The sequence below is a fragment of the Corapipo altera genome, unplaced genomic scaffold (assembly GCF_003945725.1).
Source record: "Corapipo altera isolate COAL_440 unplaced genomic scaffold, ASM394572v1 0, whole genome shotgun sequence".
Taxonomy (NCBI): domain Eukaryota; kingdom Metazoa; phylum Chordata; class Aves; order Passeriformes; family Pipridae; genus Corapipo; species Corapipo altera.
This window is the reverse complement of record NW_020884872.1, coordinates 34,438,272-34,459,676: the sequence shown is the minus strand read 5'-3', so window position 1 is coordinate 34,459,676 and position 21,405 is coordinate 34,438,272. Positions and strand designations below refer to the sequence as shown.

The 21,405-nt window shown below is 38.6% G+C and overlaps 1 protein-coding gene across 3 annotated transcripts in view; it reads left to right on the top strand.

Moving 5' to 3' along the window:
* The window catches only part of ASMTL (acetylserotonin O-methyltransferase like), a 24,950-nt gene extending 3,545 nt beyond the window's left edge, over window positions 1-21,405 (top strand). The window contains exons 4-14 of one of the 3 annotated variants that reach the window (XM_027643195.1): window positions 91-155; window positions 2,727-2,788; window positions 4,885-4,993; window positions 8,112-8,538; window positions 10,292-10,454; window positions 12,191-12,375; window positions 14,352-14,481; window positions 15,591-15,734; window positions 16,275-16,397; window positions 18,011-18,100; window positions 21,156-21,405. In XM_027643195.1, the coding sequence (XP_027498996.1) occupies window positions 91-155; window positions 2,727-2,788; window positions 4,885-4,993; window positions 8,112-8,538; window positions 10,292-10,454; window positions 12,191-12,375; window positions 14,352-14,481; window positions 15,591-15,734; window positions 16,275-16,397; window positions 18,011-18,100; window positions 21,156-21,370 (1,713 nt within the window). In that variant the 3' untranslated portion in view covers window positions 21,371-21,405. The remainder of the gene's footprint in view (window positions 1-90; window positions 156-2,726; window positions 2,789-4,884; window positions 4,994-8,111; window positions 8,539-10,291; window positions 10,455-12,190; window positions 12,376-14,351; window positions 14,482-15,590; window positions 15,735-16,274; window positions 16,398-18,010; window positions 18,101-21,155) is intronic. The other 2 variants (XM_027643205.1, XM_027643215.1) reach the window with 2 other exon arrangements.

The following is a 21,405-nucleotide window of genomic DNA, read 5'->3' as shown; positions in this document are numbered from 1 at the left end:
TGACTGAAACCACAGTTTAAACATAATTTCTGACCTCAGTTTCTGAAAAGTAATAAAAAGCAGCGCATTCACTCTGTCTTTCTGTTTTAGTCTGTGGATGAGCAGATCTTGGAGAAACCAGTTGATAAGCAAGATGCCTATAGGATGCTGTCAAGGTCTGTAGTTTTAAGTAAGATTCCAAATATGTATATTAAACTGTTTTCAAAGGAGCTGTACAGATTCCTTGATGTATATGAGAATCTCCATGGACACAAATTTTTCAGTGATTTTTAAGTAGAGTAAACTAGTTCTTCCACTGAAAAAGTTAGACCTGCTTTTATGTTACCTACAGCTGCTTGCTCTTGCCCCTCCACTGTAGGAAGCTGATCAGAGACATAATGAACTGTTTTGTTTTCACTTGGATTGATTTTCAGAATCACTTATCACAAGACTCTGTATGCTTCAGCTGGTACAGGATGGGGAGATAGGGAGAGAAATCACGGTGGGAAGGACAGAACCATCATAGCAGTGGTTTGAGGCTTGAGATTTAATGGAATAATGATAGTGTATCTTGGGTTGGAAGGGACCTTAAAGATCATCCAGTTCAAACCCCCCTGCCATGGGCAGGGACACCTTTCACCAGACCAGGTTGCTCAGAGTTCCATCCAGCGTGGCTCTGAACACTTCCAGGATGGGGCAGCCACAACTTCTCTGGGCAACCTGTTCCAGTTCCTCAGCTCGTAGCATAGAACTTCCTCCTAATATCTAATCTAAATCTACTCTCTTTTAGTTTGAACCTACTCCCTCTTGTCCTGTCACTACAGGCTCTAGTAAAAAGTCCCTCTCCATCTTTCTTGTAGGCTCCCTTCAGGTACCGGATGGCTGCAATTAGTATTACACATACAAGAAAGTACATGATCATATGAGTTCATGGACAGTTTCTTTAAATTGTGTAGTTTAACTGAGGAGGAAAAATCTCTTTCCATCAGTGTTCTCCATAGTTGGTAGGCTGGTGGGGTTTTTTTAAGGTTTCTGCTTTTTTCCTACTACAAGCTTAATGTTTTATAGCACTTTTTTTTTTTAAGAAACACTAACTAACTATAGTCACCTTTCTGAAGGATGAGATGTGAGGAATCCTCAGATCATGCTTCTGTTTTATTGGGGAGTAGAGGAAGAAAAGGTGCACTGCTTGTTTCATCAGTTTACATTATAACTCAGACATCTAAAAAGTGAATACAAGTGGCTTGATTTTTTTTTGAGTTTTGTTCTGTAAGTGTATATAGATTTTTAATTTTTTTCATTGTTGAATGTTTGATCCTTTGTGGCATGTTCAAATTTAAAAGTAGTTTTTTAAAACAAAGAAGGGCTAGCAACCTGTGTCATTAGTAGGAGATTCACAAAGGAGTCTTGTCTGGCAAGAGATTTTTCACAACTGTTTTTGCTTGAAATTATGCCATGTTCAGCTAATTAATTTTATTTTTTTTCCTCCAGAGCCTAATTTACTTTTAACATATGCAAATGTTTGGGGTTTTGTTTTGTTTGTTGTAAGTTTAGGTCAATAGATATAAAATGCATGTAATGTTTAGCTTTTTAGAACTCCAGGAAAAAATGCAGACGATGATACATCTTTGCATATATCCAAGGTGTCAAATGAAAATTTGCACACACTGTTTCATCTTACAAATCAGTGTGGAATCTTTGGGGGACACAAAGAGTGTGAGATGCTTCTGGTCACATTCAAAAATATTCTGGCTAATCATTGAGGCTGTTCCTTAAATAGGCTCTTCAAAGATTCACGTTCGCTTGCTATTTATTGTACTCCTATTGCTGACACAGTAGATTAATGAAGTCCTCAAAACTAATCAGCCACAGCGTGGCACTCCGGAGCCACTACGAGAGGGAGTGAGAGGAAATGGAATTTGGATTCTCTGCTCTCTGGCTTGCCTTGGGATTTCTGAGGGCCAGTCTGGATGAAATGAGAACATATGCTCTAGTTCCCTATCACTTGCTTAGTCTAAGTTGCATCATCTAGCTATGTACTGCCAGCTTTCAGTGAAGATGGCTGTAAAAGCAGTATTTGTGCCGACTGGTCTTTTCTAATGCATTTGAAATAGTCACTTTCCTGATGCACAGTGAATAAACTGATAGCATGGACTACTTTTCCAGTACAGTACAAGTGATATTTTGGAGACTTGAAATAACTGAAGCTTTTGATAGTGGGTTTTGTTTGTTTGTTTTTGTTTTTGCTTTTTTTGGTTGGTTGGTTTTGTTTTGCCCATGCCTTTTCACCTATATTGAAATGACTAAAATAAAATATATGTGTTCAGGGTGCATGTCAGACCCATTATGATAGAATCATAGAATCAGATGGGTTGGAAGGGACCTCTGAGATCATCAAGTCCAACCCTTGATCCACTGTAGCTGTGGTTACTAGACCATGACACAGAGTGCCATATCCAGTCTCATCTTAAAAACCTCCAGGGACGGAGAATCCACCACTTCCCTGGGAAGCCCGTTCCAATGCCTGATTACCCTCTCTGTAATGGAATTCCTAATATCTAACCTAAACCTCCCCTGGCAGAGTTTAAGACCATGCCCTCTTGTCTTACTGATGGCTGCCTGGGAGAAGAGACCAACCCCACCTGAGTGGTAGATTAATATAAAGGTCTGTTTCTCAGGCTGTAGCAATGTAATCACATAGAATATTTCATAAGAGTGTTGCTTAATGCACATCTTTTCCCTGACAGGTTGAATGGGAAAGAGCACAGTGTCTTCACAGGAGTGGCTATTATACACTGCCACAGTAAAGGTATGTGTATCATTTTATTAAAACTCAGTATTTGCATTAGAAGTTATTCTCATAATGACTTGTACAAGTGAAAAAAAGGGATGACAATGTTTCATTTACAGTCTGAATTGGTTTTCTACTCAAGAATTACTTTATCAAAGTATAAATAAAACTTCCCCACAAAAGCCAATCTTCTTGCTGTATTGAGTTTTCACACAGGAAGGAGGATTACAAAATACTATAGACTTTAGAAATACTGTCTCTAAAAGCTGTGAGACTAATTGAAAGACCAGTGTAAATTATGGGAATATTCTAAATGAAATTCAAGTAAGGCACTACCAAGTGTGAGACTGAGCAGAAACTGATCCATATTAACCTTATTCCTGTGTTCTGTTTACACTGGCTGATAAATACAAGTGGTTGCTCTTATCTGTAGTGACTTCAATTTTCAGTAAATAAGGGCAACTTCAGAGCCAGTTTTAGGGCATGAGTAGAGTAATGGCTTAATGGCTCAGATGGTTAAGGAACTGTAGGGAGCAATACATCAGTGTTCTTTATCAGATAATTTATAGAGTAAGCAAGTGATTTTTATGTGAACTGTACCATTAATATAATTTGAGGAGTGGTTGGGGAGCACTGTGTAATAATTATGCCAATATTCCTTTTGTTGAGCTTTTGCAGGGATCATTTTTCTGACATTTCACTCAACACAGTCTTTCTGTAGATAAAGTATTTACAGGTTTTAGTATTTTCTGGAGTCATTGCTTTTAACTCTTGTAAAATAGAAATAAAATCAGTAACCCAGTACCCGTACTAATACGCAAGTACAGCAGAAAGAGAGCTGCTGCAAAAGAAATAAAATACATTATCAAAGGGTTCCTGGGAGCAATCCAGCAACAATAATATTACCTTTAATTGTTTAATGTAGGAAGAAAGTTAAAGTGCACACAACTGTAGTACTGATGCTATAACAGCACATCTCATTCAAAATTTGCAAATTTAAGCCTCATCATATTCAGATGAATAAAAATACTGTAAACCTGCATATTTCCCAAGTGATGCCATCAGTGGAAGGATTTTCTAGAATACATTTTCAGTTTTAGTTTATAATTAAAATGCTTTTGTTAAGTACCACATATATATTACAGATGAAATTTTTATCTTAAGCTGATTCAGGTTTTTTATCAATACTGAAAGATGTATCAATACTGAAATACTGTCTTCACATGCAACAATTTTCTTATTTTATCTGGTTTATTAAATGTTTGGGGTTTTTTTCCACACTAATACCATTAGAAGTTGGTTAGTATTCTCCCCTTGTTCTGTACTGTAGATCTTTCATACTCTTCCTCAAGAATTTCCACTCCTATGAAGACAGTGGTAACAGGAGATGCTGACTTTGGTGTTTGTAGAAAAGAGCAGAGAGAGCTAATAACCTGTAATGTGCACACTCATTTGTGCAAGGTTGTTTCCTTTTGAACGTGCTTTGGAAAAGCCTTCGCCTGGAATGATACCAGATTCCAGTGTAGCAGGTGCAGCAGGATCCCTACCCACGTGTTCAGTACTTTATTGCACCTTCCTTCAACCACTTCTAGATAGAGAGGTCTGAAATAATCTTGTCATTTCCTGAGAGATGATAGGAAAATGTCCGTGGTGGTTATTGATGGGATTGCTGGATGCCTGAGTCTGCAGTGCAGGTGCAGCTGCAATTCCCACTCTTAGGACAGCTACATGTTGAACTATGATGTGTTGTTAAGAGTTCTTTGACAACAGTCATAAAGTTGGAAGGCTAGTTGTAGCCTTCTTTGTACCCAGTGCCAGATGTGTGTGCCAGCGGTCCATAAGTAGCTCTGTGTAAGCATTATTAAAGAACACATTCCACACAGGGAGAGCAATCTGTTAGCCCCAAGACAGGACTGCAGAACTTGGAAATGCAAGCTTTTACTGTTTTGGGGAAGTTATGAGTCCACTGTCCCTCAAGAATGTTATTAGTGATGTCATACATCTGTGTAGTATCTTAAAGTTTTTCCCCAAGCAAAATTGTCAAATGATTACCAAATAAAACTTAGATGTTATGCTCTCTAAATTACAATTCCTGTTTCTTTTCTTTTCTGTAGACAGTAAGCTAGAGATGGAAATTACTGATTTCTATGAAGAGACTAAAGTAAAATTTTCTGATCTGTCTGAAGAGCTCCTATGGGAGTACATTCATAGTGGGGAGCCAATGTAAGTAAGACTGATGCTATCACATGACGTTTGAGAATAGGTCTTAGGGTATGTTATTAAGCCACCAGCAGAAAGTGTTTGGTCCTGTGAAAAATTGCTTTATGTGTATGATAAATGATAGCATGGGTGATGCAAGGTGAGTATGTTCTTCTTGTTCTTCTCCAGAGCTGTCACTTCTCCAGGGAAAATGAGATACCTTTTTAGAGCCTTAATGCATTTGAAAAGTGAAGACTGGAAATACTCTGGATTAGACCAAGCACTCATGCAATATACAGTTAATTCTCTGTTAGCAGAGGCATTCAGGATCTTCAGTACCTGAGACAATACAACTTATGTATGTTCCTAAGCCATAATTATCTTTTAGCTTGTGTTGCTGCTACCCTTGTAATATACTAGTTACTTATATATGTAGACAACATATACAAATATACTAGACAACAGTGATTCCACAGAAGAAACAGGATGAGAACAGAACGCCTAACTACTACTCCGAAGATGAAGTTGACTAGATTGTTAAAAAAAAAAAAAAGACAAGTACTTGTTTGGAGACAACAAGGGAGTGTTTGTGACTTTAAGGAATTTGCCTTTTCTTTGTCTTAGCTGAAGCCTAGTGAGGGTGTAGTTAGCATTATGGACTGCATATCAGGTGATCTGAGATGACCTTTAGTCTCTGTAATTTGAATTCTGACCGTGGAAGGATTTAAACTGTAAGGTTTTTAAATTCATTTGTGCTATAAAGCAATACAGCCATGTTTTAGTGGGAAAAGAGAAACCAGTGTAGACCTTGGATTTATTTCAGTGCTTATTTGTAAATGAGGCATACTTTCTGAGCATGCAAGGGTCTCAGATTATTAAATAGACTGATGCTAAACTGGATTATGCAGAGAAGAATGTTTTGGCAAGACTACAGCTTGTAACAGAAATTTCTGGGGTTTTTGAAAGGTGATCTTTAGTGTGCAGTGCATCATAAAGTAGTAGTTTGAAACAGAAATGACCATGGATTTTTAGGAAAATTGTCAGGTTGAAAATTATTTTGGAATATTCTGACTATTTCTTCTGGAAGAAAATGTACTTCAGCAGTGCTTTGCTGCAACAAAATGGCTCATGAGCAGCACTGGGTCATTCTGTTAATTCTGCTAAACAGGGTGTGTGACAGCAAGGGTTTCTGAAGGACCAAAGGTTCAGAGAATATATTTCATTACTCTCTGAGGCAGAAGACAATTGATCTCAGTTTATAAAATCGAGAAGATAGGAAGCATTTGTTCTGACTCTGTGAAGGAACTGCTAAATTTAGTGTCCTCTTGGATCTGTTTCTTCTTTTCTGGCTCACTGTAGAAAGAAGGCTGGGCCATATTAATCCTAACTGTTTTAGGCTTGTGTAATGAGTAGACTTAGTTTCTGCCAGCCTCTTTGACCCAGCTTTTTATTTTGTAATCTTTCCCTTGTGAACAACTTTCTCCCCTCACAACTTGCAGTGTGAGGATCCAGTGTGTTTTTTGGTAGCTCTTCTGTTTATGGCAGTGAAACCAAAGGACTGCACTGTTGAAAGAGGTGATTACAGAGGGTGGAACTCTACAGTTTCAGGCTTAACTGTGAAGTAATAAAATGTAGAATGTAAATGTCCTACTCAGGATCCAATGCCAGAATATAAAGTTCTGTAGAAAAATAAATAATATGTGGCCAGTTGTGTTAATGGTCTTGGTGGGATATGATACTACTGCTTTTGATGGTCACAATGGTTTTTGCCTCCCTGTGAGCATATACAAAAATGACTTCACCCTACTGGTCTGTGACTTCATTTAAAAATGAAAAGACATTTTAGTCATTATAATATTCTTAATTTAGTTGGTGTAAGTCTTAAGAATATTATAAAAGAATAATTTAAACAATGACAAAGCTATACAGTGGTGCTTAAAATGCCAGATAAAAGGAAAATTCCTGCTCCCCAACTTATAGCAATTCAAAAATTGCATTTGCTGGCATACCGATTCTTCTGTTTCTTTTAGGAGACTATTAGAAAGGGAATCTGGAAATAAGTTCGAAAAATGTAAAGAGCTGTTTCTGATCAAATCTGAGATGAAAAATTTGCAATTATTCTTTGTGTAGTAACTTCCTTTCACAAGCAGTTTATGTAATTCCATGCTACCTTAAGTTAATAGATCCAAAAGTGACTGACCTTTGGTTTCAAAGCTTGCTGATGTAGGCTTTCAGATTCTGTTGTTATGTAGGAAACATACTTTTAACTGCCTTCTTCCTTCTGTGCAAATAGTAAAATTGTTGAGTCTATTGCAGCTTATCTGCCTGTATGTATTTCCAATCCACACTGTGGAATTTGCATAATTATACCTAAAGGCAAATTAGATTTCCAAGGTTACTTTCTGTGCACCTACATTCCTGTGCCAAATTACCAGCATTACCATGACATCTAAGAGCACAGTGTTGTGAACCACAATTCTGCTCGTATTTTGGATGGTTGTGCAGGAGTTGGATAGGGCTGAATGGAATGTAATGGAATTTTTTTGAATAGGTTGCTCCTTCACAACAGTCCTGTCTTCCCGATCCTCATTTTAGGTATTGCTGTGATTTGAGAACTGCAAGATGGATTCTACGGTCATTTTAGTTCTAGGATGCCGTCTTCATTGTGAGCTGCTTTGGGACCTGACATATTCCTAAAGGCTTTTCAGCCTTGTGGAATAGGGTGAGGGTCATCTGAGTGACCCAGTGGCAGTGTTGGTCTCAGTGACTCTTGCTGTTACCTTTTTGGTAGCCAGGTCTTGGGGAATGCTGGGTAACCTATGGCAATACAATCAGCTGGTGTGACCTCCTGATGAGGTGACTGTGGCATTTGGGCTGTCTGAAGCATGAAGACCTTTGGCTACTCACCCTTAGCAGAAATACTGATCTTTATATTTATCTTGTGATGTATAAATTGAAGTGTTGAGCCTAGCTAGTAGAGTTAATCTGCCTCTAACATGAGTACACTAATATATATAATATCATTATATATTATATAATCTTTATTCCAGCTTCTGCAGTACTGGTGGATTTCTTGTGTTCTGTGTTACCTTTGCTCTTAACCCTAATTAGATATATGTTGGTTTTCCTTTCTGTTCCCCAGGGACAAGGCGGGTGGATACGGTATCCAGGCCCTTGGTGGAATGTTGGTTGAGTATGTCCATGGAGACTTTTTGAATGTGATGGGATTTCCTCTGAATCACTTCTGCAAAAAGCTAGCAGAATTGTACTATCCACCCTCTAAACATAATGTACAACATAAAAAGTATGACTCTATCCCTTCTGTGGACACTTTTGAGAACCTAAGTGATGGAGAGAGTGAATCTTCAAATTTCAGAGAGCACAAAGGTGCCAGTAAGTTGGACAGCAGTGGGAAGCATTCGCCAGGAGGTGTTTTAACTTCTGAAAACAGTTCTGGTGTCAGAACTGGTTTTACAGTACCTTTGGAAAATCAGAATGGAGTGTCACAAAGAGCACCAGAAGTTCCATCTAAAATTCTAGAGCTGATGGATGGTTTTAGGGCTTCAAAGGTAAGGAAAAAATAAGACTATTCATTACATTGCTGTCTGATACGATTGTTTCATTGGGCTTCAATATGTACCAGGTAATATGAAATACTTGAGCTGAGGTATGAATGTATTAATAATTAGAAAAAAAAGACCACTGAAGTTCTAGAGAGTCTAAGATAGCTGAAACATTGTTGGATGGGTTTTTTGTATTTGATTTTATCTGTTCTGTCTGTTCTATGAAATTTCAGTTACCCATTTGATAATTTTCTCTCTCGAGCTGAGGGAAAAGAAGTTTTGTGAGGTGTTTTGTTGTTTTGTTTTTTTTAACTGATCAGAAGAGCACAACCAAGCTGGAATTTATATACTCTGCAAAGAAAGCATTTAATATGGCTAACTTACCTGACTTAAAACTGTGACAAGAAATGTAAATATATTTTCTTTCTGATTTTTAATGCTTAGCATTAGAATTCCGTGGAAGATCTTAATTTTTTTATTGCCACTTAAGGATATTGTTTTTTAACAACCTATTTTGTGTTCCAGATGTGTTTAACTGATAATATCCATACTGTATGTGATGGTTGCATACTCATAAGAGCTCATGAACAAAGTCACATGCTCTATGTAGCAGCCAAGCATGATGAGAACTGTATAGCTGGACATTTTAAGTACCCCAGGTTTTCTACTCACAGTTTCAGTGTAGTGCAGACAATAGTGAAGAAGGGGAAGAAGAAATGAACAATGATCATTCTAATAGATTACTGTTCTCCATCAAGTCACTTGTGCTTTTGGAAAAGCAAGTGCTAAAAAAAAGTGCTAAAGTGGCAATGAAATGCAAACTTGGAACTAAAGATATAACAAGTTTGAGGGGTAAGAGGGAAGTTAATTCTTCTCCTCTATTTAATTTTTATTAAGCAGAAGGTCAATCCATTTCCTTGATTACCATTAATTTTTAAGTACATTATAGTCACTTGCAGTTGCAAAGAAATGTATTCTACAGTTGCTGTGTGCCTTCGCTCTTGAGCACTACATAAATGTCTTGGTTTTAGGTGTTTTAACTACTTTAGAATCCTGAAACTGCAAAATGGCAAATTTCAAACAAAGAGGTATATATTATTACATCTCATTAACTTTCCTCTCTGGTTTGGTTAGTATATCTTTACAAGTTCAGCTAAGGTTTTCAGCTTAGACCACTATTGCCCATGGGCTTTTCTTCACCTTGAGGCACTATCTGTTCTCTCGTCCCCATTCCATATGTATGTATCCTATTAAGTTGTGATGTAGTCCAGCCGTGTGGTGAAGTTGTTTGGGTTTTTTTCCCCTTAATTTTAATAAAACAAGGACCCATATTATAGCAACTGAATCTGTTACACTGTTTTTGTGGAGAGTTTGTTCTGTATGTTTTGGGTAAATCAAATTTAATTTGATCTTTTGGTATTGATTCATATGCTTAAGAATGTTTGACCTTATGGAACAGTCTTATAGATGAGGGTATGCTAGATATCTGAATAAAGAAGTGATCTTCGTGCAAAATCTTTAGGTTGCATCCCAGAATATTGAGTTCCCTTCTCTCCTAAACGCTTTTGCTAAAAAATCTGTTATCAGCTAAGATACTGAAACCCTCTGAGAGGGAAAGAAGCAATTTTTAGGAGTTTGTTAAGCTGTGTTGCACTTTAAGAACAATAGTTGCGTAGAATAATTGTAGGCAGATTCTTTTGTTTCTTGGTTGCAGTCTTTTAAACTCAACACACTATAGCAATTTTTTACCTACATGTAGGTTCTGCTTGTAGCCTCTAAGCTGAAGATATTTGATCACCTGAAACATAAAGGTCCAGCGAAGGCTGTGGATATTGCAAATGAGATTGGAACCTCTGTATGTGGAACAGAAAGACTCCTTGATGCATGTGCTGCTCTTGGATTACTGGAGAAGACACCACAAGGTGACTAATTTATCCTCCCTGCAACTCCATATAACTGAAAGACTATAGGACCAGAAGAGATGCTTTGAAGGTTACAAGTCTAACTTGATATTGTGGGTAACTTGGAAGGGGGAACAGATGTTGCTCCTTTGCTTTCATTATCAGTAGCTGGAATTGGTCCATGTTGGGGCAAGCTTTATGCAACAAATACATTCAGGTGTCCTTTGTGGAAACCTTAGATTGTGTTTGCTCTCTGGACATGGTACTGAGCAAGTATCTAAGAAAAGGTTATATGGACAGTCCCAGGGAGCAGTGTAATAGCTTAGATGTGTCATCTGCACTTGGGTCACAACAACCCCCTGCAGCACTACAGGCTGGGGGAAGAGTGGCTTTAAAGCTACCCAGTGGAAAAGGACCTGGGGGTGCTGGTCAACAGCAGATAGATATGAGCCAGCGGTGTGCCCAGGTGGCCAAGAAGGCCAATGGTGTCCTGGATTGTATCAGAAATAGTGTGGCCAGCAGGACCAGGGCAGGGATCCTCCCCTTGAATCAGCACTGGTGAGGCCACACCGCAAATCTTGTGTTCACTTTTGAGCCCGTCATGACAAGAAGGACACTGAGGTGCTGGAGTGTGTTTGCAGAAAGGTAACAGAGGTGGTGAAGGGTCTGGGGTACAAGTCTTATGAGAAGGGAGCTGGGATTCTTTAGCCTGGAGAAAAGGAGGCTTAGAGGAGGCCCTATCACTCTCTACAACCACCTGAAAGAAGACTGTAGCAAGGTCAGAGTTGGTCTTTTCTCAAAAGTAACAAGCAACAATGTAAGAGGAAATGGCCTTGAATTGTGCTGGAGGAGATTTAGATTTAATACTAGGAAAAATTTATTCTCTGAAAGAGTTGTCAAGCATTGGAACAGGCTGCCCAGGGAAGTGGTTGAGTCACCACCCCTGGAGGTATTTAAAAGGCATGTAGATGTGGCACTTGGGGACATAGTTTAGCGGTGAATTTGACAGTGCTGGGTTAAAGGTTGGACTTGATAATCTTAGAAGCACTTTGGTGGAAAAGACTTTTTTGTTTCTATCTAAAGTAATGGTCAAATTCCGTTCCCTGCTGCAGCAGTGCAGTCAGTCTTCAGCAGAGAATCGGGATTTTAATGAGAGCTCTGGAATGTGTCCTTTCATGAACAACAATCTAAATTTTAGTTCCCCTAACTGTAACAGTCCTTGAAAGTCTATGTAGGTGAGAGAGTCAGTATTACGAATAACTGTTTCAGTCCACACTATGTATTTCTAAGTTTCCATATATATCATGTACATAGTAAGACATGAAATGGTTGAGTGCCAAGAAAAGGAGATAAAGGAGTCTTTTAAACTTGGTTAGAGGTCAAAACAAAGGCAAAACATACTGGAGAAAGCTTGAATTTAGGGAAGAAGAAGCCATAATCTAAACAAAAATGCAATCAAGGATGAGGAACTTCTAACACTCTCCCTTGAATATTAGGTATCTGGGATACTCAGATTTAAAATAAAAATAATAAGTTAGTGTGTATCTATATTTTTCAGCATTTAAATGCTTTTTAGGAACTAAGTACTTGCTCCTTTCAGAGTGACAAGAGTTTGAGAATTCTTTACTTTTTATGCAAAATTTCTAGTAATAGATCATAAGATCAGGATTTGCTAGCAGGAAAACATGCTTTCACATTTTAAGTGACAGTTGGAAAGTACCAAAACTAAGCTGGTTACAATTATTTTCTTCCTTAAGGTTACAGTAATACAGACTCAGCAAATACCTTCCTGACCTCAGATGGTGAATACTCACTTCATGGCTACATTATTCATTCTAATGATCACCTTTGGCCTCTCTTTACAAACTTGGAGTCTGCTGTCAAAGAAGGCAGCAGGCAGAACCATCGAGCCTTTGGAAAGAAAGCAGAGGATTTATTTAAGGTAATAAAAACTCTCATTAGTATCAAAGCCAGCTGTGAGGAGCCCAGAACTGATCTAGGGGCAAATGGAGACTGTGCTGTCTCGGGAAGTTTGTCAGTCTCAGAAATGGTAGAAACACAGAGAAACTCATGAGTCCCAGGCTTCTGTTCCCTTCAACTTTAGGCTATGAAGTGGTAGAGCAGTTACAGAACATATTGGGAAATTCAAGCACTGACAAAAATTCTGTCTGAAGTGTTGCCCATCCCACAGACACTGACAGAACAACCTCTAAGCCTGTTTAATTTACATTTGTGTTCTTTTTATAAAAACAATTAGTACCTTATCACACATGCACTCCTTTCATATTGGGTGCCAGTCACTTGATACTGATGTGCATCCCAGTTGGGCTGTTCTGACTGTGTAGTCAAAGCTGTTTTCTGTCGATGCAGTGGAGAAGGGATCTAATCTCCTTTATGATGGTTTGTAGTTTTGTATGTGCTTCAAGCTGCTGTATGTTGCTGATAAAATTGTAATCCTTTCCACCAACTGTTTCCATCTCTCTGGCATTCCTTTTCCAATAGTAGCCCAGGTGCGTGTGTTCAGACTGGAGAATCACTTAGGGTTACAATTAGCCTAACTTGTCAGTTACCCATCTGGTGAAGCAGGTGGAGAGGCATAAATATTTGTGCCTGTTTAAGGAGGGAGCTGTTAGTGTGAGCAGGAGAATGTCAGGAGTTCATCTCTGACAGCAGGGCTGGCTTAAATTGTGTACTTCAGACTACACCCTGAGGTTCTTAATTTGTATTTAACTTCTAGATGGTGATGAAACCACCCTCCTAAAGGAGATGTCTACATCCCTCATGTACAGTTGATGGAAGGAAATAAGAGCTTTCGGAGACTTAGGAAGGTCTTGTTAACCTAATGTTAGTATTTAGATCAGTGGTGAACAGAAACTCCTTTAGGAATCATTCAAAGGGTCCTTCAGAGGGAATTAATATACTTTGCGCTGCTGCAGTAGATGCCTCAATTTATATACTAATTCAGTGATTTAATGAATGTGAACTGGATCTCATCCTTTGTTACACACCTGGATTACCAACGTGCCTTCGCTTGAGTGATACCTGTGACCAGTCTGGACCTGGGCTCCCTATATGTACAGGATAGTATGTCTGAGCAGAAATACATGAGCTGCCTATGGCACTGTGCACACCACAGCCTAGAGGTTCTTCTGTTCCACTGTAGCCACAAAACCAGCCATAACTGGTGAAATCTGTATGAAAGTGAGACATAAAGGGATTCATGCATATGTATCATGTAATGAGATTTTGATACTGAATGCTTGCTTATTCTCTAATTAAAAAAAAAAAAAAAAAAAACAAAACAAAAGCCAACAAAAAATTGTATGAGCTTTAATGTTTCAGATTTACATTACAGTCCAATTATCTGGTTATTTTCCCATCATGGGAGAATAAATGTCAGAATTAAATGAAAGCAATTTGTGAGTATGTCAAGAAGAAGGAATACCTGAGGTTGTCTTTCAGTCTCCTAAATCTGCCCTTTCAAACAGTTTAAAGTCTGGAGACATCTTACTGTGGAACAAATGTGTTAGTAAATATATGTGAAAGACACACTACTTCTTCAAAAGGCACTTTTCAGATTACCTCTTTTTCCTGCTATGATGCCCCTACTCCCACGGCTATAAGTGTTGAATTTAACAGCCTTTGGGAGTTCACCAAGACCCGGTTCAAACCAGAGAAGTTTGTTTTGTGAGACACACTGCAACAGATGTCTGTGATCATAATTCTTGAGGGAATGCAAAAGTCTGCTTTTCACTACAGTAAAACAACAAAGGACTTTCATTAGCAATTATTCAGTGGCACTTTTAACTGATCTTTTATTTTTAGAATTCTAATGTTCACAGTGTGCACCTACTGTCTTGGTTGTACATAGTTTTAGATAAATAATGAAAATCAATTTCAGGTTTTCTTCCTTTTTAGGACTATTATCACAGCCAGGAGGGAAAGCAACGTTTTATGGCTGCCATGCACAGCATTGCTCGCCTGACAGCAAGAGACGTGGCTACAGCATTTGATCTTTCACAGTTTAAATCTGCTTGTGATTTAGGAGGTATTTCTTGTAATTGTATTTGTATACAAATTAAAAGGAAAAGCTTGATTTCAGTTCCACAATTTATTACTTTAAACATATGTATCATTTTTTTACTGGAACTGTAGTAATATTAACTACTGTTATTTTCCTGGTATTGTAATGTCAGAATGAAGGAACCGAGTGCAGCTAATTGAAAGCAGAGTTACCTAAATGGTATTTGAGTAGTTTGAAATAAATGAATGCTTGTCTCAATCACTTACATACTGACACAGCTCAACACAGAAAATAAAAGATAGTTTGTGGCTCAAGTGATAGAGCATTGGGCTGGGAGTGCCATTTTAAGCTGTGTTGTTGCTCTCCTTTGACATGTCCAAGATCTTCAAAAGTAATGAAAGTAGTGAACCACTCTTATTGGGGTGTCAAACTTGAAACACATCACTGCTAGAACAAAAGGTTTTGGTTCTTTTTGGTTTCTTTTGTTTATTATTTTAATAGTATCTAAGATGTCCACCAAAATGTTGAAGACCAATGGTACACCTGAAGAAACTCTTCTTGTTAGCAGCTTTTTTTGCCCTGTGCTTGGAGCTGCACAGAGGGAGTGTTATTACATAGGGAAAGATCCACTGAAGGAAGAACACTTTATTTAGTGCCTGGGGAGGGGGACAGCATGTCAGAGGAATTAAAACAATACTGGTGCAACCTTTGCCACTTTTGCAGATACTCCAGCACTTGGTGATCTTTATCCTTTACTACACTGGAGAGTGTTTGTCAAACTTCACATACTGGTGCTTTTTAAATTCTAAACAGTTCTAGTGCTCTTTGTCAACAAGTTAGAAGCCCTTGCCATTTCATTTACACCTTTTTGCTCCCTGAAGAAACTCTGAGGTACTGGTATCAAAGGTCATATTAGCAATTCTGTATCAGTAAGGAGTCATGCCTGCATTCCCGAAGCTTTAAAACATTGTTCTAACCACCAGGAAGTCGTATTGCCCATGTTTAATTGTGGAGCTGACTGTCTACCTCTAGTTCTGATTTTATGTCTCTATTTTATATACAGTCTTGTCCTTAAAAATGCCTGAAAATACTGGGAGAAAATACTTGATTTGACTTTTTTAAACTTTTAACAGGTTGCACTGGAGCTCTGGCTTGTGAATTAGTACAAATATACCCAAATCTCAAGGTCACAGTATTTGACCTTCCAGAAGTCATTGCAAACACCTCTTACTTTCAGCCTTCAGGACAACACACAGCTCCAGTGACATTTGTATCAGGTAAATGTAGTGCATGATCTTTTGAATGATTTCTGTTATCCTGAAGCACAGAACAGGCTCTTTTGCCGCAGCTCCAAAAATGTATCCTAGTACAAGGCACTGCAGACTCACCCACCCTAAAAGGGGACATTGTATTTTTCAAGTCTGTGAGGATGAAAACAAACCTGCTGTGACTGGAGAATGTGGATAAATAAGTATGAATTAGTCATTTTTTTTATTAGCTCTGGGAGCAGAGGTTGCATGTCCTCAGGCATTTCATTTCTAGGCAAGATCAACATGGTGGCTGCAAAGAACTTTGTCTCCTTCCTTGCTTTAGGCTTGCTCTCTATTCTTATGTTACAGAATTCTTACCTGTGATCTGATCTTCTCTTTGACGAGGCTTTCCTTATCTGCAAATCAGAGCATACCTGTACCTGTTTGTTCTTGTTACTTTCTTTACCTCCGCTGGAGCTCCTAGTTCCTCTGCAATATTTTAATTTCATTTTGTAGGAATATATTCTGTGGTTTCTGCTGGAATGTACTAACTTTGCTTTCCAACAGGTGACTTCTTCAAGGATAATCTTCCAGAAGCAGATCTTTACATCCTTTCACGTATTCTTCATGACTGGCCTGATGAAAAGATACATGTGCTGTTAAGCAAGATATCAGCTCTTTGCAGACCAGGTAAGTTTTGGGGTTTTTTTTCATCTTCTGGAATTAAAGGTAAATGTTAATATACCTTTAATGAGTAATAATAAGTTCATATTAAAAAAACATTTCTCTGTTCAGTCATAGTAACCTTTGCTTGAATGTCTAGGCTTACATTATGGTAATACGTACTAAGAAAAAGAAGGAAACAAAACTGCAAGTAAAATTATGTATAAATAAGCTTTTACTATAGTTGCAGGCTTCACATACAACTGTATCATCTCCCCAATCTCTGACAGGCCCAGTCTTTCTAACTAAGCCCTGTATCACCAAATAACTAAGCATGTGCTTATTTCTAGACACAAAAATGGTCTAACTAAAGTTCCTTTAGGTTAATCAAGAAGCAGTGGTTTTGCTGTCATTTTGCTGTCTCAGTAGTGCCCAGAATATGATCAGCTGGCTGGAGTTCAGTACTACTTTATGCACACATATCATGAGAAGTATGTAGCCTCTTTGACTTTCTTCTGCATTTGAATCCTAGAATCATAGAATAGTTCAATTCAATAGTTCCAGTTAAAGTTGGATCATCCACTCTAATTCCCTGCTTCTTGCAGGACTAACTAAAACTAGATCATATGACTAAGAGCATTGTCCAAATGGTCCTTGAACTCTGTCAGGTTTGGTGTCATGACCACTTTCTGGGGAGCCTGTTCCAGAGCCCAGACATGTTCTGGATGAAGAACCTCTTCCTAATGTCCAAACTGAACTTACCCTGATGCAGCTTCATTCCATTTCCTCCTGTCCTGTCAATGGAGGAGATGGGCACCTCCTCCTCCACTGCCCACCTTGAGGAAGTTTTAGATAGTGATGAGGTCACCCTTCAGCCATTCCTTCTCCAGGCTGAACCAGCTGCACTCAAACTTTGCCCTTGAGGCCTTTCACCGTCTTGGTCACTTTCCTGTGGATACCCTCTAATAGTTTGTCCTTCCTACATTGAGGCAGCCAAAACTGCACACAGTATTTGAGGTGAGGCTGCACCAGCGCAGAGTAGACTGAGGCAGTCACCTGTGTAGTGATTGGCAGTACTGTGCTTGATGCATCCCAGGACACAGTTGGCCCTTTGGACTGCCAGAGTGCATTGCTGACTCATATTCAGGCAGTATTAAAGATCAAAGGAGAAGACAGAAAGCAGAAAAGCCTGACTGCTAAGATCATCTGATTCCTTAATCCAGCTGTAGCCCCAAAGTTCGTTTCAGAGGAGAACATTGAAAATAAGATCTAGGCCATAAAGTATAATCCTGATTATAAATTAAAGAAAATTGGGGGTAACTGTATTAACCTTTTTATGCAAAGATTTGTGTATGACAGATACTTACAGGAGTTGTTTGGTTCAAATGAAAGCGAGGCTGAGTTCAAGAGTCAGGCAGTGACATGAACTTTACTGAAGTGGAGACAGTGCTCTAAACTCTCCCTTTCTAACAATAACACGGTTGCCTCCAGGAAGAGATTACTGAAAGTAAAGTTCTTTCACTGATTTCCATTAAAAGATTAGCCTGAGGGACCTCTAGAACTGTCCCTGAACAAAACACTAAAGACTTGAAGCTAAAAATACTTACACTGAACCACTTTTGGTTGTTTTGGAATTGCAGGAAGTGCCTTGCTAGTGGCAGAAACTGTGCTTGATGAACAGAAGACACACCCTTCTAGAGCTGTGCTACAGTCCCTCAGTATTACTGAAGGCAAGCAGAGAAGTGGCTCAGAATATAAACAGCTACTGGAGAAGTACAGGTTCACAGATGTACAAATTAAGATCACAGGAAACTTATTAGATGCTGTTCTATGCTTCAAAAAGAGTCTGTCACTGTAGTATGCCCAGAAGCAAACTGGGATTTTCATACACTTGTGCAATATATGCATCATCAACCAACACCTGTTACTAGTTTAGGGTTATTTTGACCCTTATCTGAAGCAGAGTTATTACAAAAAGTTGGACTGCAGCTCCTGCAGGAGTGAGTTCTGTGCATTTTAAAAGGTATCTGGGGCAGGCCAAAACTCCTGTGTATGAAATACCTTAATGTCCAGTTCTCTTGGCAAATTTTCAGACTGTATTAAGCTTAGACTTGACATATCTGTATAGCACGTCAAGTTAAAACTTCAAGTTTGTATTGAGCCACATTAATACCTTAGTTTTTTTGGACCTTAAAATACAATTCTCCTTCTGCAGCGTATTCAGTGGTTACTGCTCATTTTTATCAGAAATGAAAAAAATTAATACTGTGCTATCTGTCTGAAATTGGGGATATTAATCCCCTTTTTATCACTGTTCTGTGAGACTTTACTTGAAAACATCTTAAGGACACCCTTTTAAGCATTCTTTCTGCAAGCAAAAGTGAAAACAGGACAAAACTCAAATGTGTTCCTACAGCAGCTATAATATCACAAAGGAACTTCAGTGGCCTCTGACCTCCAGTCACAGACTTTACACATACAAGTTGCAGTTCAATGCTGTTCCTATTGCTTACTATCACTTTTGGGGTTTTCTGAATATGGTTGAATGGCTGTATATGTTTTCTATCTCATTACTTGAGATGAGTTACTTGAGATGAGTTTTAGGATTTATGTATAAAACCTCTTATGAAAATTAAAAATAAGTTTATTCGTGCTTCAGTCATTAATTGGAGAAGTATGTGCTGTATCTTATCTCTTCAAGTAATTTGTCACTATTGTCATCTCTCCTAATGTTTATTTTTTTCCTGATACTTCACTGATATTTATATTTTTTATTTAACATATACTTTGTAGTGGAAGCCTCTCTGGAAATTAAAGCTGTACTTTCAAACTAGCTTTCTTCTTTATCAGTTGTGAGTTTCTTGCTTGTCACACTTGTACAGCAATAATCCCAATAAACCAGTTTGAAAGAGGCTGTGCCAATACTGACCCACCAACCTCAGCAAAAGAGAGCAAGCTGATGAGCAAGATCAAGAGTTGCATCTGCCTGGATGTTACTAAATCAAGAGTTACTTTGCTCTTTGAGCACTGAGGAAAGGAAATGTACTACAGTGATTCAAATCATCAGAAGAAACATGCCTACTCCTTAGCATTTCAGCTGTCCAAAATCAGGGAAATGTCAGACTTCTACCACACTGAGGTTTTTAATTCTTAGCAGAAGGGTTTTTTAAAATGGAAATCTGACTGATCTCATCTGTACAGACATTTAAAGATAAGGCCAAATATTCAACAACTGAATAAATTTAAAGTGTTTCTTTTCCATGTTGACATGAAGCTTGCCAGTAGCTTAACAGGGTTGTATACTGAGGCTCATTCCAGCAGTCAGGTGTTTTTCATCTCATACTTAGTCATAATGCTGTTCTTTAAGCTGCTATAAGCTGTTTGAGTCAGAAAGTTTCAATCCTAAAGTTAGCCTGCCTATAATGAACACAGACTTTAAAACTGTGCCCCTGAGTACTATGTATCTGACTGTAAAATTTGAATAGAATGTTCTTGGTTACCACACAACCTCAGTGTACTTTATGATTAAAGCACAACACTCCATACACATTAAGCATTAGTCCCTTGGGCATGGTGTCTGTGGTAATGCACCACAGCTTTGCACTCTCAGGATAATTAAGCATTGGAGCAGGTGGCCCAAAGAGGCTGTGGAATTTCTGTCCTTGGAGGCTTCAGGATGTGAGAACGAAGCCCTGAACAAGCTGAACTGACTGTAGAGCTGCTCTGCTTGGAATAGGAGATTGGACTGGAGGTCTCCTGTGGTCTGTTTCAGTCTCAGATGTTCTATAATCATTTGGTGTAGCCCAGTCACCTGAGAAACATCCTCTCTCATTAATATTCAAAATGAGTTTTTCAGTTGCTGTGGAGAAAGCTGATATCTTTTGCTGACTGGTAGAAGGGGTGGTTTTAGTGGTCTGACACTGAAAATATTTCCTAAGCAATACACATAACTGAGGAAGATTTTCAAGACGTGAAGAATGAGGGGGTTAGGTTTTAAACTTTCTAGTCAATTGTTAAATACCTGAGGTGTATGAGTAGGAATGGCTCTGAGGAGATTGCCTTAAAGGGCAGAAAAATATGAATGTTATGCATCACTTAGTAATAAAATTACTGTAAACTGCTGCTATTTTGATCTTAGTTGGTGGCCTCCTACCCCCACTGTGCCAAAAGAAACCACCACCTAAGATGCAAGACAAATAAGTAAAGCGATGCTTGTTTTGTCAGTAGCCCTCTCTTGGCTTCCCTTTCCCCTCACAGGTCTGAAGATGGAGGAAAAGACTCTGTGTAAACAGGAGCATTTAAGTTCCGTTCTCATCCTTAGGTCAGTCCCACCACAAAGAACTCAGTTCCTACAGAAATATTATACACAATATATTGTACAGAAACATTGACTTCTCTGTTTCTACAATGTTCGCCATCCACTGCTTTGTCTGCTTGGCACCATTTCAATATGAGTGTGAAGCAGCAGTATATCCCAAAGAGAAGCAACTTGATACTGTCTCAGTTTTCCATAACCCTCATGCCCAATCTACAGAAGTCATCCCCTTTTCCCCTGAAAATGGACTCACAACTTTGACTTGTGTGTGATCACTCCATACTGTGAAAGGGAATTTCCTGGGGTTTGTGAGAGGAGTGGATAATTCATTTAATAGTAGAGCAAATCCATAAATGATAAAGGAAGTCACCTGTGTCTTGCAGTTTGCATCCCTACATATGGTAGCAGAAATTTTCCTGCCTGATAATAGATTAGAACTGTTCTATGTGTTTGTTTTTTTTTTAAATTAGGCTGTGCAATTTTGCTGGCTGAAATGGTGTTGGATGATGAGAAGAAGAACAGGAGCACAGCTCTGCTGCAGTCTTTGAACATGCTTGTGCAGACAGAGGGAAAGGAGAGAAGTGGCTCTGAATATCAAGCCTTGCTGGAACAACATGGATTCACAAATGTCAAAATCAGAATTACAGGAAATTTGTTAGATGTCATTCTCTGTGTTAAGACCTAGAAAAAATGGATTTAGTAAAATCTGGATGTCTTCTA